Genomic DNA, 18,998 nt, shown 5'->3' on the forward strand with positions numbered 1-18,998 from the left:
CTGTTCTTTAAAAGATCAAGAAAACTAATGAAAAGCAAAAAAAAAAAACAAAAAAAAAACACCTGTTTTGCTAACACTGTAGCACTGTCCTCTCATTGTTCATACATTTGCTCAGCTGGGCACCAGTAACGTCTCCACTGTGACACTTGTTACTGTTTTTGGTATACGGAATACGCCACAGGGAGCTTGCCAGACTCTGCCAGAATCTTCAAAAAAAATTTTTTTTGAAGTAGCGACACCATCAACCTGCTGGGCTGCTGAGGGCCTCCAGGGCCACCCCCCTCCAGGAGACTGGGAGTTGGGGGAGACGGGTTCCAGTTTAAACCCAGGTTCCTTGACCCCTATGCTAACTCCCTCTCCCCCCACATCATTCTTCACAGTGAAAAGGCTGATGGATGAAGGCACCCCAAGGCTGGGAAGAACAAAAGATAGGCACTCCTGTCACTCACTCCACACCCTAATGAGATCACAACTGATGTTCTAGAACAAAATTAAAGGCCAGCACCCTGGAAAGAAAGAAGCAATACTCTCTTCTCAGATGACCTGGACAAATTCCAAGGAATCTACCGAAACAAGATCCCTAACCCTAAAACCTCAGTTGAACGAGGTTGCAGAAAAGAAAATTAATGAGGTAACTAACTTGATTTCCCCGCACTCAAAACGTAACTTGGGAGTACGAATCAAGAAACATCAGCTATGCTAGCATTAAAAATTTGGAAATAATGGGGCTGGAGCAATAGCACAGCGGGTAGGGCATTTGCCTTGCATGCGGCCGACCCGGGTTCGATTCCCAGCATCCCATATGGTCTCCTGAGCAACGCCAGGCGTAATTCCCGAGTGCAGAGCCAGGAGTAACCCCTGAGCATCGCCAGGTGTGACCCAAAAAGCAAAAAAAAAAAAAAAAAAAAAAAAAGGAAATATTTAGGAATAAATATAAACAAATATGCCTGAGCGTATTCACTGTTTCAAGAGAATTTAAGCACCTGGGTAGAACACAGGTGCTCTGGTCAAATTATTTCTTTTTAGCAAAGTCCTAAGATAATTCAGTATTTCCAACCTGGGAAGTCCCCAAGCCCCACTGTTTGTGGGTTTTTATGGGGGTTTTGTAATTTAGGCACGCTTGATTGGATCAATGACGGGTTGGCAGGCCTGGAGCTCAATCTTGGCCCCCCACACTTCCTGCTCCCTGGAGGTTGGGAGAGTCAGAACCCCCAATTTTAAGATCTGAGCATCTGGATTTTTCCAAGCGAGCAGGCCACAGGAGAAAGCTATCCAGGCGCCCCTAACCAATCCATTAGCATACAAAAGTAACTCTTATCATTCAGGAAATTCCAGCACAGAAATTCCAAGAGAGAAAAAGGCCTGCCACCGAGACAGAGAACCTAATTGCAAATCACTCAGCAGATAAAGGCCTTTTATCAAGAATACAGAGGAGAGCCCTACAACTCAATTAGACACCCTAATAAACACACACACACAAAAGCGAGGAAGCCAACACTTGGCCGAAAGGGCCGCTCTCTCTCTCTTGCTGCTGATGAAATAAAACTGCCCAGGCCTCTCCAGAAAACAGTGGGCAGTTACTCACAAAACCAAACACGCAATTATGGTGAAACCCAGGAATTCCACTCCTGGAGGATTTAGTCAAGAGAGCATGTGACTCTCCGTAAACGTGGTATTCACAAGAAACAAACCCCAAAAACCCAAAAGGCTGAGTTGTGATTATACGCCTACCATGGAGAGTTCACAATACAGCATGTAAAATGGTTTCCCATTATTTGTAACAAGCAATACAAAATAAATTATTTAGCTTCTGCTTTGGGAGCAGGCTTTAGGGGTTGGGGTGGAAACACTCGAAATATAGTGGTGGGACGGTGTATGGCGGTGGGACTGGTGCTGGCATATTAAATGCAATATGAATAAAAATTGCCCAGCCACATAATGAACGACATACCCAATGATGAAATCAAATCTACTGAGATACACTGGGGTGCGCCTCAAGGCATCATGCTGTAGAAGCACCAGACACACAGAGGCCCACCTGGAATGGGATTCTGCTTAGAAGAGAGTGGGAAAGAGCAGGGAAGGAGCACAGGGGGGTCCTACATCACGACTGAGTCACTGCTTCCACAGTCCAAACGGGGGGGGGGGGGGACGGGGGGGGTGCTGGGGATGGGAAGGCAGGTCTGCGGGGAAGGCACTTGCTGTGCACGCATCCGACCTGGGCTCGACCCTCTGCAGCCCAAATGACCCCCCCCTCCCAAGCACTACCAGGAGTAACGCCTCAGCATCACCAGGTATCACCCAAAAACTTAAACTAACAAAAAAACTTAGGTCAGATTTCGGGGAAGGTGCTTGTCTTGCACACAGTCCACCCGAGGTAAAAATGGTCCCCCAACCTTGTCGCCACCCCAGGAGTGATCCCTGAGCACAGTTGAGAGTCACCCCTCCCCCCCCAAAAAGGTCAAAAATCACTATAAGTCATTCATATCTCAACATATATTTTTTCAGTTAGTTCCATTTCAAAATACTCTACACAAGAACTCTATGCTGACCTAAAACAAATTTGTAGTATCTATACTTTCCCTTCACACATCAGCTGTCTCGAGGTCTTTATCAAAACCACAAAGGTAACAACCTGAAATTGTGAAACAATACTCAACAGACAGCTCCCACAGAGGCCCCACACAGGGCTCTGCAGCACTGCACGTGGCCCTGTGTGCTCGCACAACAACGCAGTCCACAACTGTACTGAGAGATTTTCATCAGAACACAACTGAGGAGAATTCAAAAGCAGAAACAAAACCACCTTTTTTTTTTTCAAGCTCACACTACTAGAATTCAATGAAACCCTGCCTTTCAGAATTCTAGATACAGAAATATATTACCAAGAATTGTTTATAATCTATTCCATAGAAATTTCAAAGGACACAAGGTGTTTGTCATTTCTCATAAAACTTCATCTCAAGAAAACTGTGGTGAAATGCAATATGTATGACTTTGTCACTTAGTGTCAGCCTAATAAAAGAAACACAATAACCACCTCACTAAGGTTAAAGCTTACAACAGACATAGGAGCTGAGTCAAAATAACCTTTTCATAATTTCATCTTTGGCAATACACAGAAGTTGGTTAGCTAGATATTTTTAAACAACCCCATTATCAAGCTTTACTCTGTGCCTGTATGTGTGAGAACACAAAATCAAAAACCTGGTGGGAAGCTGATCCGGAGCGCACCCAGCAGTGCTCCGGGCTTACTCCTGACTCAGTGCTCAGGGAACCAAATGCAGGGTTGGGGATAAATCCCAGGCAAGCACCTTGCCCCCTGAACTATCTATCTTTCCAGCCCATGACCAGATTTCAAAATTTCTAGAATACACACAGAAGATGACACACATTCAGTGTGATCCCTTATACAATCTCTGTGGCCTGTGCTCTACAAAGATTTGGACGATCAAAGAGCTTGTTCTCAGTACTCTCAGAGAAGTATAGGCAAGTCGCGAACCCAGAAGCCACATCGTCACTTACAAGCAAGGACGCACAACAGGAATTCCCAATCTGGAGGCAGGCCTCAGGTGTGACGTGCTTTGGAAAAACATGGAAATACAGGGAAAACTATCTACCCATTTCTAGACATTGTTGTAGACAACCAGAGAAAATTCCATCAAATACACTGCCAGGAAGAGTGGCATTTATTTTGGCACTAATCTTCTTTCCAGCAACGTAAGATTATGATTTGTATCCGTGCATAAAACTTACTTGGGGGTGGAGGGTGAGAGCACCCCCAGCAGTGCTCAGGCTTGCTTCTGGTTCTGTGCCCAGGAGTGACGCTGGGCAGTACTCAGGGGCCATCTGGGGTGCCCAGGGCTCAGCTCTGGAGCAGTGGCCTGGGAGGCAGCATCCTAACCTCACCCCTGTTGTACGCCTCTGGCCTCCAGTGCAGAAACTGTTCAGAACTGAAGAGCTCACCTCAAACAAAAACCACTGCCTGGAGACTGAGGGGTCAGAGGAAACCTGTGAAACTGCCACTCTGAGGTGGAGGGGTGGGGGTGGGGCAGGGGAGGGCAGTGGAGAGGGTACTGCTCATATGGCCAGGGCCACTCCTGAGATATGTCTCGGCCAGGCACATTTGGCGCTCAGCCCAGCGATGCAGCCCACCGAGCTGCCGTGGGCAGAGAATGCAATCTCCTGCATGCAAGGCTCCGAGCAGCCAAGACCAGGCCCAGAATGCGCGCAGGGACCTGCAAACCCACAGTCCTGACTAAGCCTTGGGATCTTCGCACCCTGAAAGGTTGCCTAAGTCACCCACAAATCTCCCCTCTCAAACAAACGCTCTCAGAGTAATTTTAAAACATAATATGGTTAACATAAAGGTAAAGGCCCTCCCGTTGATCGTCGATTTGCTCGAGCGGGCCCAGTAACGTCTCCATTGGAGACTTTGTTGTTACTGTGTCTGGCATATCGAATACTCTCGGTAGCTTGCCGGGCTCTATAATTCATGGACAAGGTCGGCACATGCTTAATGAAATACTAGAAGTTGAAAAATATTGAAAATCTGTATTTTCATCTAGGGAAGATTGGTACAGGAGGACTTCTCTTTCCCCATACTTCTTTAAACATTATTTCATACATTTGACATCCTATTCCTAAAAAAAGAAATGAGAGAGAGTAAAGTCTAATTTAAATTTTTAAATATAAGAGAAATAAATAGCAGACTAAACGGGAAGTCAGAAATTACTCAGTTCAACTTCCAATGCAATGTATGTGACCCTGGGTTTGATTTGGGGCACTAGAAAAGGAACAGAGGGGAGGGGAGGGGAGGGGAGAGGGGCATGTAGAGATAACAATTTTATTTTATGGAGCAAAAATTAAATTTTAAAATAGATTTAGGTCTAAGGTAGACTAAAATTGGAAAGGTTTGTTTGTCTGTGCTGAGCCACACCTGGCAGAGCTCAGGGTTTGCTCCTGGCTTTGCATTCAAGGACCACTCCTGGCAGTGCTCAGGGAACCATACTGGAGATCGAACTCAGGTCAGCTGCATAAAAAGCATGTGCCCTACCCGCTGTACTAGGTTTAGAAAAGTGTTTTATATACAGAAGGAAAATAAAACTGCTGCAGAGGTTGGCACAGAAGAAATGAACTTCAGTAAGTAATCGAAGAAAAACGAAGAAGAAAGCTATGTGAAGCAAAACCACACAGAAATTCCTGAAAACAAACAAGGAATGAGATGCTACTGGAATAGAGATGTACAGAGAAGAAAAGTATTTGGGGAGGGAAAAAAGGGAGAAACAAAAAAAATTCAAGGGATTGGGAGGTGAGAAGACATTTAAAATTACCAAATGAATGTGATAACCTTGGGGGATTTTTTGTAAAATATTACTACTTTCTAACAGAAATTAAAGTGCTAATTATAGGAAGACTATATTCTAAACTAAGACTATATTCAAAAACTAAGAAATCAGACTTGATTATAATTTTGAAATTTTACATGAATATAGGCTGTTGTAAGTTTTAACCAGTTTTAACTAGATGTTGTCTATAATTATACTTAACATCTATATAAAAAATATACTTAACATCTATAAAAAAATAAAGATTTTACTACACTTTCTGCTTCAAAATATGGAACAAAAACTTGAAAAGAACCACTACACAAGGGTTACTGAAATAAATGACTTGTTCCACTTCTACAGTGCATTCCCCTTTGCAAAGTCTCAGAATGTAGGAGACAGTTATACTGATCACGTAAAAGACATAAAGCAAAGAAAACAGATCTGATTAGCCCTTCAAACACAATGCCGAAAACTAATGCACTGACCTTGTAAAACTAAAATCAGACACAGGGCCAAGGAGAGGTCTGGCCGGCGGGAGCCCAGGCTCTGCCGACACCAGCAGGGCTGATCCGGAACCACCTGGTCTCCCAAGCACTGGCCTGAAGAAGCACCCGCACACCCTGGGCATAACCTACACCCCTGGGAGTGGACCCCTCTCCTCCCCCTCCAAAAAAAAGCATCTGATGCACTACTTAATAGATCTCCAAGAACGCAGACTATAAAAGAGAACTATGAACTGTACCAAAGCCTTGAGTATTCTTCAAGGACTATTATGGGTTGTGGAGAAGCAAAACAAATGGGTAGCGAAGACACAGATAAAATGAAAAGAATTCGACCAGCAGTCATCGTGTTAGAATTATGAAACAGAATTCTAACAAGGGGTTCTAACAAGGGCCAAGGAGGCAACCCATGGATCAGGGGCGGGCCTGCTATGGAGCCCGCCTGGTTCAATCCCGGGCACCACATGGTTCCGAGTCCTGCTAGGGTGGCCTGGTGATCCCCAGCACCCAGGGACTAAGCAGCCCCACAGCCATGGGCTCTCACAGTGAACTGCCAGCCGACTAGCAGAGAACACAGGGAAGGCAGACAGGAAAGCCATCATCATGCTGACACTGGTTTCTCAAGTGTTACTCTGTCCTAGGCCTATTCTAAATCAGAGGGTCCCAAACTAAGATAGCCCACCACCACCTTTCCAGCACTGCCCGGCTAACCCACCTTCACAGAGAGCACCCCAGTTTACCAAAGGCTACTAGTGCTGCCTGATCTGCGCCAGCACCCCCCAGCGGGTGGCACTGAACAATGCTCTAAAATATTCAAAACCAGGGACTGGAGCAATAGCACAGTGAGTAGGACGCTTGCCTTGCACACAGCCAACCCCGGGTTCAATCCCCGGCTCCTAATATGGTCCCCTGGGCAATGCTAGGAGTAATTCCTTAGTGCAGAGCCAGGAGTAACCTCTGAGCATTGTGAGGTGTGACCCAAAAAGCAAAAAAATACATAAAACAAATAAGTACTCAAAACCCAGGAATGTCGCAATTAAGCAGTTCCCTCAGGTTACACAGGTCACCTCTACCTGTATTACTCGAACAACAAACACAAATATGCCTCCACGTCTATCTGCCTCCTGGCAAATTACTGATGAACTAACAAGTCAGCAGCATGGTTTATTTATTTTTACTGGTGAAAACAGAATCAATCTCTTAGCTTAGAAATACAAATATGGAAATATGGAAAATGCAAGACAATCAAACTTCAGCTTTTGTTAACATAGTACAAATGAAAAACTAAAGAAATCTTGCTGTTGTTGATGCTGATTTAAAAATCCAACCCATGGGTACAACTACAAATGCCCACCTTCAAAACATCTTGAGTAAATAACATCCACATACTACAAACAAGTATTTGCATAACCTGAATTCTTTTTTCCAACTTCTAATGATTTACATGTTAAGAAAAATGAAGCAATTTTTTTTTCTCGGAAAAACAATGAAAAGCAGACGGCAAAATTTTCAGTATGGAATGCAAACCACAGAACACTTATCCAGAATGGGATTATTACTGAGGAAAACTCAGACACTGTTTAGTTTCATAACAAAATGCATTTACATACCAGCACAGAAAACCCCCGGGACTTCACTCCTGACGATTATGGTCCGGACTTTCTTATCAGATTTTAAAGCATCCACAGCTTTGGACAGCTAAAAGAAAACAGGGAGGAAAAAAAGAAAAAAGAGGAAAAAGTAATTTTCAGATTGCTGTCAACACTCTCTCTCAATATTAGAAGCAAATGGTTTTAATCTCTATACTCACCATTTTCATTAGATTTTTACTGATAGAATTTTTGGCATAAGCTCTGTTTAATCCAAGCACCACAATTCCTAGTTAAGGGAGGGAAAAAGCACAAGCACTTGAGTTAGTGTGATGTTACTGGACACACACGCTCCCCAACACACACACACACCAACATATACGTACACAACCAGACACACACACACAGACACACATGCGCACACACGCGTGCACGCGCACGCACACACACACACACACACACACACACACACACACACACACACACAGAGCAAGTTTGATCCTTATTTCCTTATTCTGCAGTTCACCTCTGACTCCAGAGCAGTATTGTCACAGGTCTATAAAATCAACCTGGGGCTTTCTATTCACTGCTTTTCTTGATCTTTTTCTGTATGACCCTTGCCCCCTTCTGCCCTCATTTCCATCATCTATCTACCCTCTTCCCCACCCCAGCTCCCCCACTCCTTAAAGTTGGCCCGAAATGGGCCTGCCTGCCTTGGTTCATTTTCACTGCGCCCTCGTATGATCCTGGGGCCAACCTGGAGCCATATGGCCCTCTGATAACGGATGTTGTTTTAGAGATCTTGGTGCCTTGTGTCCTCGCAGCTCAGCCCTTGGAAGTACAATCAGGGCCATCTGCCAGAGCTGCGTAAATGTTACCTCCCTATATTAGACCAATTAGAAGGAAGGCCACATGTAACAGTCAAAAATTCCCATCAAAGAACACGAATTCACACTGCAATCCCAAACAGAATAGCTAACAAGATCTCATCCTGAAACAAGTATTTCTCACAGGGTCAGCAGTTTCTCCACTTTATCAGATGCTGGAATCTCATTGTTACTTTCTGTCCTACTCTAGTTTTCTGGAATTTCCATCTCAGCTGTCTCTCCAGACTTCTGCCCACATGCTTCCCTGAGGGAAAGTTAGAAGTGCAGCAAGCAATCCATTCTACAAAAACAAAGCTCACTCCTTCTCCCACAGTTCACCTTCCCTCTCTCCTCACTTCAGTCTTCCTTCCATTCCAACTGATGCAGTCAAATCGCTTTTCTAAAAATAATTTGCATAAAGTTCACCGTTTTCAAATCCTTTATCTCTAAAACATCCGAGTCCAAAGACCTTCATTTGATATTCAAAATCCTTCCTATCCTGTACTCAACCCCCTTCTCCCCTGAAGAGCACAAGCAACGCTCACACACCACTAATGCCTATGGAAGGCAGGCATTATAGGCGTGTACAATCCTTACTTGAAATCAGGTTAAACTGAAGGCAGTTAAATGGACATCGGCCTTTTCTATACAAAATCCTGCATCTTCATATAGAAATTTTCTTAAGGAAAGTAAAAAGATGAACTGCAGGTCTTGGTAGAATAAAATTGTAAGAATTCCATGTAGGGGCTAGAGAAATAGTACAGTGGGGAAGGCACTGGCCTTGCACATAGCTGACCTGAGTTCAATCCTTGGCACTACACAGGGTACATCGAGTCCTGCCAAGAGAAATCCCTGCTGAGCACAGAGCCAGGAGTGAACCCTGAACACAGCCAGGTGTAACACAAAACACTGAAACTCTAAATGATCTCAGTATGGAGGAAATCATGACAGAGAACTGAAATCTAGGGCATATACTGGATTAAACAGATGAAAGACCTTGTCACCAAGATGGATGACAACAGCTGCCGCTGATAAAGCGTATGCCAGATGCCACCTGTACTCCTCACTGACCCAACAGAAGAAAAGCTAGAAAAAGCAGCAAGGGGGACAGGTCAGGGTTTGAATCCCAGAACTTCAGCCCCCCTCCCTGCCAAGGATCACAGGAATCGGGGGTGCTCAGAGACCTGGCGGACCCTCTAGACCAAGCAGCACCAACTGTATCACTCAGCCTGAGCACCAAATGGTGAACTGTCAGACCTCCAAAACAGGGAGCAACCAGGAGCGAATCCCAGATCACTGCAGCACTACTTAGGAGGCAAAAAAAAAAAAGAGAGAGAGAGAAGATAAATGAGAATAAACAGGGGGAGAGAGAGAGAGAGAGAGAGAGAGAAGGGAGAGAGGGAGGGAGGGAGGGGGGAAGGAAGGAAGGAAGTAAAGAAGGAAGGAAGGAGGGAGGGAGGGAGGGAGGGAGGGAAGGAAGGAAGGAAGGAAGGAAGGAAGGAAGGAAGGAAGGAAGGAAGGAAGCTGATCTAAAGTAAAGGAGAACCAAAAAATCAGAATGAGCAGAATGAGGGCCAGAATGGACAGTACAGCAGGGAGGGCACTTGCCTTGCACAGTGCTGATCCGGGTTTGATCCTGGGCATCCCATATCCCTCAAGGCTTCCAGGAGTGAGTTCTGAGCACAGAGCCAGGAGTAACCCCTGAGTTTCACTGGGTGTGCCCCCACACACAAAAAAATTAGCATGAATTGCACTTTAGCACTATTCTCCCACTGTTCATCGATTTGCTCAAGCAGGCCCAGTAACGTCTCCATTGTGAGATCTGTTGTTACTGTGTTTGACATATTGACTGTGTCACGGGGAGCTTGCCAGGCTTTGCTGTGCGGGCGAGATACTCTTGGTAGCTTGCCCGGCTCTCGGAAAGGAGCGGAGGAATTGAACCAGGGTCGGCCGCATGCAAGGCAAACGCCCTACCCGCTGTGCTATCGCTCCAGCCCTACATACTTAAGAACACATACAAAATAGTTCCTACTTAACACACATTAACATTTATTTTTCATAATAATGTATTTCTACCTCATCTTAGTAAATAAGTCTGGAGGTATAACTACTAGTACTCAACAGGCTTGTAGAATCTTCTCAAGCCCAAAAAATCAAATCAGAAAATGAAGTTTTAGTGATGGGTTCCCATTCAATACATAATCTTTTAAGTATATGAACAGTTTATTTTGAAGAAGTGGGGGGGGCTTGCCCCCCAGAGGTGGGATACTGCCAGCTCTGTGCTCAGGATGTCACTGCACTTAAAAGATAATTTAACCTCTGGGCAAACAGTTCAAATGATGATTAATATTTTATTAACACACGAGTTACTTCAGGTCATCTCTCTAGAGAAAGGCACTTTGAATGTGAGCCAGGGTCATTTGCAAAGTCTAGGACCAGTTTTTTTCCTGATAAGTCTTCCCCTCAATGTGGGTCTACAAAAGAGACAAAGGGATGGAGGAAAAAGATTTGAGCGGAGGAAAAGGATTTGATGTCCTGAATTTGGACTCCCTTCTCTACTACTTGTAGATAATATGACTACATCTGTTTCAGTTGCCATATCCTTAAGCAGCTATAATTACTGCCTCTTATTGAGCGTTTCATTGTTACAACAACCAAATGAGAGGATGGGCATCATGGCTCAGCAACAGTTAAGTTAATCTGAGCAATAAAAGCAGTTGCCAGCACGAATTGATAAAATAGAAATAAGGTGAGCTGGAGAGATAGTACACAGGGAAAACACTTGCCTTGCACACAGCCAACCCAAGTCTGATCCCCACCAGGAATGAGCACTGCCAGATGAGGCCCAGAAGCAAAACCGAAGCCCACCCTTCACTCCCATGAAAGACTGGACCTGGTGTCCATTCCCGTTCCAGCAATCTTGCTTCGTTTTCTCTCCTTTATCCCGCTGGGGATGATTTCCAGATCACATAAGCAATTAGCCTTTTTTTCCCCCTAAGTTTATGCCCTCAGCGACCACCCGGGTGTTTAGTACTCTGTGGACTATGTGGTTCCAGGGATCAAACCTGGCCCCACATGCAGAGTGTTTATTCTAGCCCTGTGAGCATCTCCCCTGTGCACCTTTTCTCCTCCCCAAAGTGTTTTTATGGTTACTGCTTAAGGACTTCAGAAAACAAAATTATTTAGTCCATGTTCCCACAGTCTTTTCCAGAAAACAGAAGCAAGTGTACTTCTTAGCTCATTCCACGAGACCAGGATCGAGGACCCTTTTACTCAAAAGAAAAGAAATCTCAATAATGGAAAACTAAAAGCCACCATGTCTCAAGAACACAGATGACAAACCCCAAAGGTGGCGGAGCGAAAGGACAGCAGCTAAGGTGCTCTCGTGCGTGAGGTGACTGAGGTTCAATCCCTGGCACTACATCAGGTCCACCATGCACTGCCAGGAGAAATTCCTGAGTGCAGAGCCAGGAATGTAACCCTGGAGCACTGCCCGGTGTGGCCCCAAAGGCAAAAAATATATGTAAAAATCTTTTAAAAAAAGAAAAAAATCCCCCCCCCAAAGAAAAACAAATCAAGACCAACAATTTCTAAGAAGAATCATCACCAGAACCAAATAGGGTTCCCTCCAAGAATACAAGGCTGATTCCTTACGCCAGCATCAATCCATGGCGCTGAAAGGCTAAACAAGAAAAATCGCATAACCATTCCAACAGGTGTGGAAAAAAGACATGACAAAATCCTACATGACTAAAAACAAAAACTTCTTCAACCTGGCAACAGGCATCTACAAACAGCCCAAATCTAACATCAGATTTAGTGTGTAACAACAAAAGACTGAATATTATCTACTCAAAATCAAGATTAAAACAGGAGGTCTGACTTTGATACTTTTTTTTTCTTTCTGGTTTTTGTGCCACACCCCATGGTGCTTACGGCTTACTGCCAGAGTGCTTGTGGGGTCCACTATATGGGATGCCAGGGTCAAACCCAGCTAGGCTACGTGCATCTGGTACTATCATGCAGTACTATAATGGTGACACTCTTCAAAACCAAAAACAAAGAAAAAGAACAAAACAAAAAGCTGGAGAATTCTCACTACTCATGGATTCTACTACAAAGCTACAATCAAAGAGAAAGGTAGGTACAAAGGCAGGCATGTAAATAAATGTGGGAGAATTAGGTCATTCTTTTGTTCTGCTTTGTTGTCTTGGAAGTGCTCAGAGGTCATCCCGGGTGGTGCTCAGAGGACAGTGCACTGCCAAATACCCACTCCTGGCCTCCTTCATGCAAAGTATGACACCAGCCAGGGAACTACTGGAAGGCTGCTCTTAAAAGAAAACAGGTATAAAACCCATGGAGCTTGGGTTAGGCAACAATTTTTGACATATGATCCAAAAGCACAACTAACAAAACTAATAAAAAGAACTACATGAAAATGAGTCATAAGTTCTTCAAAATACACCACTAAGACTACACTAAAGCGGGGCTGGAGCGATAGCACAGCGGGTACGGCGTTTGCATTGCACACGGCTAACCCCGGTTCAATTTCCAGCATCCCATATGGTCCCCTGAGCACCTCCAGGAGTAATTCCTGTGCATCGCAGGGTCTGACCCAAAAAGCAAAAAAAAAAAGACTACACTAAAGGAAACCCATGGGATAGAAGAAAATATTTACAAATCAAGTACCTGAAAAGGAACTTGTATCCAGAATATTTAAAGGATTCCCAAAACTCAACAAGAAAAAAAAGGGGGAGTGGCAAAAACCTTGAACAGACATTTCTCAGAAGATGAATTCACCTGAGCAATAGGCACAAAAAAGGGGGGGTCTGAATCTCCTCATCCATCAAGGGATATAGATCAAGGCTACAGGAAATCATCCTCACATACACTACGTCATTCACAATCAAAAAGACAAACCACAGTGCAGGCTGGTGGGATAGTACAGAGATCAAGAAGCTTGCCTTGCATGTGACGAACCCTGGTTCAACCCCTGGCACAGTATGGTCTCCTAAAACTCGAAAATAAACGCTCTTGCTTCACTTAAAAAAAAAAAAAAAGTAATTATTGCTACCGTGTAGGAACCCTTGTGAAAACTTTGGAAAAATTCCAAGTTCCTCAAACTGTTACTCATACAATAACCCTAAGACCTAGTGACCCCATTCTTTTTTTTTAATATTCACTTTTTTTTTAATTTTTTATTAGTGAATCACAGTGAGGTCCAGTTTCAGACTTACAAACTTTCGTGCTTGTGTTTCAGTCACACAATGCTCGAGTACCCATCCCTCCACCAGTGCCCATTCTCCACCAATGATCCCAGTATCCCTCCCACCCCCCTACCCCGCCCTTTTTTCTCTCTCCTTTCGGGTGTTATGATTTGCAATAGGGGTACTGAGTGGCCATCGTGTTCAATCTATAGTCTACTTTCAGCACAAGTCTCCCATCCCAAGTGGGTCCTCCAACCACACTTTACTTGGTGTTCCCTTCTCAATCTGAGCTGCCTATTTCTCCAGCATGTGAGGCCAGCTTCCAAGCCGTGGAGCAATCCTCCTGGTACTTTACTATTCTTGGGTGCTAGCCTCCCATTCTGTTACTTTATATTCCACAGATGAGAGCAATCTTTCTATGTCTGTCTCTCTCTTTCTGACTCATTTCACTTAGCATGATACTTTCCATGTTGATCCACTTAGATGCAAAGTTCATGACTTCATCTTTTCTAACAGCTGCATAGTATTCCATTGTGTAGATATACCATAGTTTCCTTAACCAAGTCATCTGTTCTCGGGCACTCGGTTTTTTTTCCAGATTCTGGCTACCGTAAACAGTGCTGCATTGAACATACAAGTGCAGATGTCATTTCGACTATACTTTTTTGCCTTTGTGGGATATACTCCAGGACTGGTATTGCTGAGTGACCTCATTCTTAAAGTAGTGATGAAAACAGATGCCCACAGAAATGCATACATGTTCTGAGCAGATTTTTCACAACAGCCAAAAAGTACAAATGACTCAAATGTACATCAACGAATAAACAAATTCCATAACATAAAGATCCATGGAATTAAAAAAATAATAAAAAAAAAAGGAAAAGAGAAGAAAAGCCCATACAATAAAATACCATTCTGCCATAAAAAGGGCACCTGTGTGCTACAGTTGAGCCAGGAGTCACACAGGCTGGGGGCCGCCTCGTGTGCAGGGTACAGAGCGGAAAACTGCCAAGCAAGAAGTGCCTGAGGACTGGGGGGGGGGGGGGGGGGGGGGGGGAAGAGGTAATAGCACGGAAAGCGTCCAAGAACGGGACCTGCTCAAAAGCACAGGATTCTCTCTCAGGACAGAACATGCTCCGTGACGGGCTCTGGTGCCAACAACACGGCTCCACAAACACCCTCACGACACCCAGGCGTCTCTCACTCAACTCATAGCTCAAAGGTTTGTGAACACATAGACTGATCTCAATCTCTTCCTTCCCTGGGGGTTTAACTCACTGCCGTGAGGAAACACAAATGACAGGAATGAAACAGTTAAAAAAAGACAGAGGGGCAAGAGTGATAGTAGAGCCAATAGGGTGCTGGCCTTCCACAGGCCCACCTGCTCAATCCTGGCATCCCATGAGGTCGTCCGCCCTCCCCCCCCGCCCGCCACGACCACCTCTAGGAATGATCTCGGTGCAGAGTCAGGAGGAAGCCCTGAGTACTGCAGGGAGTGACCCACAGACAGACAGACAGCGCAACCGAGGCAGGAAGGCCTGCCCACGGGCTCTGCCCTGGGTCCATGAAGAGCACAAGGCAAGTGTGGCGATGCCAGAGACCCAGGAAGATGAGGCCCGGCTGCGAGAAGCGAGGACGCACGGGTGTCAGGGGTACCAGAGCCAGCACGCACTGTGGCTTCTGGGTCGACCAGAAGGCTGCTCCATGGGGGCCACAGAGGCACGCTCGGAAACGGTGGCAATTATGAGCCCAAGTTTGCCACCCCGGGAGAGGCTGGAGGGGAGGCCGCAAGAGCACGGCGACGAAGCGGAGGAAGGGGAAGGACACGCGGACGCCTGCAAGGAGGGGTTTTGTTGGGGGATTTGGGGGGAGGGGGGCTGGTTTTGGACCACACCAGGTGGTGATCACTTAGGGGATCTAATGGGGGTGCTGAGGATTGAACCCAAGTCGGCCGCATGCGAGACAAGCGCCCTACCTGCTATCAAGCCTCCTGCAGGGAGGTTCGGAACTAAGCACAAGCTCTCTGTGACCTTCAGCCCAGCACTGCCACGGGAGGCAGACTGCAGGGAATGGCCTCCGACTGGCCAGCGGAAGAGCCTCCAGCCGGAGACAGGACAGACTGTGGTTGGCAGCACTGCCTCATGACAACCGTGCAAGCTGCAGCCACGGAGTAAACTGAGTAGACGGCCAGAATTCAGCAAGGAACCACGAGGGGGGGGGTGACACAGACTGCGGGCGTGGGTGCTCAGCCTGCAGCCGCCCGGCTCCTAAGGCTTCTCTGATCCCTAAGGGCACCCTATTTCCACTCACCTCCAGGAGGGGAGGTACCAAGCAAAGTCATCTTCCTGCAGCCCTTGACCTCTCACGCTCCTTACTGCAGGCCCAACTGCCGGCTCCATGGCAAAGCAAAAGAACATCCGCCACACGGAACCCATGCTCCTGCTAATCTCCCTAGGAGGCCAGGCCCATTTTCCGAAGCGCTCCGATGTCCAAACAGCTGATTGTGGTTTATTAGACATCTGAAAGCAGCTGTACTAACAGCTTCCTCCCAGCTGACAGGACAGCCTTTCCTCTCTCTCAGGTTCCAACGTCAGGCCTCCGCAGACATCTTAACACAAATTTACACTGAATTTTCAATCGCTTAAATCAGAAAGACAAAAAAAAAATGTGTAGGAAACAGTGCCCTTTACAAAGGTGCCCAGCACACCTGGCATACGTGTGTACCTGGTGCAGCACTGGCTGTAAGGAAAACCCCTGAGACGCTAAGTCACTACCCACCCTTGCTCTGGTGACTCCACTCCACTCTGCCTATTTCTACATATTCTGCCACTGTGTGCCCAATACCCACACCTGCCTTGGGCTGTCCCCAAACACACCCACACACTCCTGCTTCATGCCTTTGTCCTGGCTCCACTCTCCGCCTGGAATACTAAGCAGGCACGAAGAAACAAGAGAGTCACAAAACGAGTACAGCAGGCACCAGACCCAAGTTCAATCCCAGGCACCACCAAGGGTGACCGCTGAAAACTGAGCCAGGAAGAAGCCCTGCCCACTGCCTGGAGTCAAGAGAAGAGCTGAAGGAGCCCACCACGCCAGGGCACCATCCCTGAGCAACACATACAGTGGCCCTTTATGTAGGTGCGCTCGTCTTGCTCTCTGAGCAGCCTGAGCTGGTTTGCTGCTGTTTCTCGTTCACACGTGAGGAAAGTTAGGCAGAGGAAGAATAGCCAGGGAGGACACCAGGCAGAACAGATGCCAAAGTGAGGACTACCCCAGACCGAATGCCCTGCCCCATCCCAGACCCCAAGGTGGCAGAATCCTTCAGGACCTCCCCCTGGAAAACACAGTGCATGCTCATACAGCTTCGCACAAATCTTTTGCTCCAGCCTGCCTTGAAAAGCATCACTGCAGTAGGTAGGGTCCAGCTGCCTGACCCGTGCCGCGCCCAAGAGTGAGCCCTGGGCACCCTGCAAAATAGGCCCCAGACCCCACAAAAAAGTAAAAGGGATAAGGACAGAAATAATCGTCGCTTCCTCCCGCCAGCCCAGGGGCTGCAAAGGGGCGACCACGCTGAGAAACAACTCTGCTCCTTTGACCTCATGTTGGGCGTTCGGTCAATGGGCGCCAACGGGCGTCTAGGTTGGCGGTGCCCTGTGTAGGTCCTGCCCTACACAGCCGTGCGCAAAGAACCGAGCTTTCGGGACCCGCACTGCCCAGCTGGGTTCTGAGCCTGCAACCCCGGGACCCACACCCTCTGCACGGTCTCCGCTGGGAGCCTGCACCCGCCAGCTGCCGCCTCGCCCCGCCCCGCACCCTTGGCAAGGCCCTGCAAAGCCTCAGGCTGCACCCGCCCCGCCCCGCCCCGCACCCTTGGCAAGGCCCTGCACAGCCTCAGGCTGCCCCCGCCCCTTACCCTGGCAAGATGCTGCACAGCCTCAGGCTGCACCCGCCCCGCACCCATGGCAGGGCTCTACACAGCCTCAGGCTGCACCCTCCCTGTACCCCTGGCAAGGTGCTGCACAGCCTCAGCCTGCACCCGCCCCGCCCCGCCCCGCCCCGCACCCTTGGCAAGGCCCTGCACAACCTCAGCCTGCACCCGCCCCGCACCCTTGGCAAGGTCCTGCACAGCCTCAGCAAGCACCCGCCCCGCCCCGCCCCGCACCCCTGCAGGTCTGGCGCTCCCGCAGCCGCCTCCGCCCAGGCAGGAACTCAAGGGCAAGATCAGTATCACGCACATCCGCGTCCCCAGGGCTACGCGCACCCGGGGGCAGCCCGGAGAGGCCGAGCCCGGCAAAAACTCGCGTCTTTCCCAGTGAAGTCTGCAAAAGGAACCGGGGAGGGAGGCGGGGGGCGGGGGCCGGGCTGGGACACCCACCCGCGCCGCCTGCCCGGGATTCCCTGGGCAGCTGCTGCAGCTGCTGCAGCCCTGCCCGGCGGCGTGCGAGAGTCCCAGAACGACCAAATGCAATCGCAGGGCAGCAGCTGGCCGGCCCTCTCCACCCACCACCTGAGTGGGCAAAAGCGGGGCGCAACCGGGGACCCCGGCGCTGACCTTGCTTGTGCGTGCGGAGGGGACGCCTGCTGCAGCGCGGACCCCGCGCCCTCGGGGCCGCGGGCACAGGTGAGCGGGACGCCTGCAGCGCGGCCAGCCCCGCGCGGGTGCGGGTGCGGGGCGCCCCCGGGTCCGGCCCTGCCTCGGCGGCGCCCTTCGCCGTCCGCCCCCCGCGCCCCCCGCGTCTCACCTCGGTGCTCCTCCTCCAGGTACCGCACCCGCAGCTCGTCCTCCGTCTTGGCCTCCGCGCTGTAAGCCCTGCGCGCCGCCGCCCCCGCGGCCGCGCGCGCCCAGCCCCCGGCCCACCGCGCCAGGGCGCCCGGCCGGGCCCCGCTCGCCGCCGCCGCCGCCGCCCAGCGCGCACGGCCGGCCCGCAGGGCGCCCAGAGCCCCCGGCGCCGCCGCCATGTTGTGTGTTTACGGCGTGCGCCCCGCCGCGCCCCGCCCCCGCCGCGCGCAGGCGCCGCCGGACACGCCCCCGCCCCTGACCACGCCCCCGCCGCGGCTCCGCGCCCGGGGCACGCCCCGCCCCTCCTCCAGGCCACGCCCCGCCGCGCCCAGGCCACGCCCCCCTGCTTTGCCAGCCGGACCTGGGGACCGCGGGCAGCGTCCGCTTCCCTACGCTGCGCTCCCGGCCCTTGAGATAGATGCTGCGTCATCATCTGTCAGCACCGACGGGGGCGAAAGAAGCTCGCCGATGGGATGCTTTCGAGGGGATGTGTCCTCTAAGAGCTCCCCAGAGGAAATCTCATCCTTGCCCTTCCTGGCCCGCGTAGCCTGGGATCTTGTTTTCTTTACAAAAGAGAGCTAAAAAGCGTGTTTCTCTCTGCCGGCTCCTGCTGGATTTTACTGGGGACTGTCAGTTCAGTGGGCGCTCCTGTGCGACCGCAGCTTGGGGTTCCTGGTGCTGCTCAGCCACACCCCACAAAGCTCTCCTTCAACTCTGGTTCCCCTC

At 48.8% G+C, this 18,998-nt stretch overlaps 1 protein-coding gene across 2 annotated transcripts in view; it reads right to left on the reverse strand.

Moving 5' to 3' along the window:
- AUH (AU RNA binding methylglutaconyl-CoA hydratase) overlaps positions 1-18,468 on the reverse strand; it is a 148,450-nt gene extending 129,982 nt beyond the window's left edge. For both annotated transcript variants that reach the window (XM_056127077.1, XM_056127076.1), the window contains exons 1-3: positions 18,235-18,468; positions 7,641-7,708; positions 7,441-7,528 (exon numbers count right to left, since the gene is read on the reverse strand). In XM_056127077.1, coding sequence (XP_055983052.1) covers positions 7,441-7,528; positions 7,641-7,708; positions 18,235-18,451 — 373 coding nt within the window. In that variant the 5' untranslated portion in view covers positions 18,452-18,468. The remainder of the gene's footprint in view (positions 1-7,440; positions 7,529-7,640; positions 7,709-18,234) is intronic.
- Between the last annotated feature and the right edge of the window lie 530 nt (positions 18,469-18,998).

The sequence above is a fragment of the Sorex fumeus genome, unplaced genomic scaffold (genome assembly GCF_029834395.1).
Source record: "Sorex fumeus unplaced genomic scaffold, SorFum_2.1 ptg000063l, whole genome shotgun sequence".
Taxonomy (NCBI): domain Eukaryota; kingdom Metazoa; phylum Chordata; class Mammalia; order Eulipotyphla; family Soricidae; genus Sorex; species Sorex fumeus.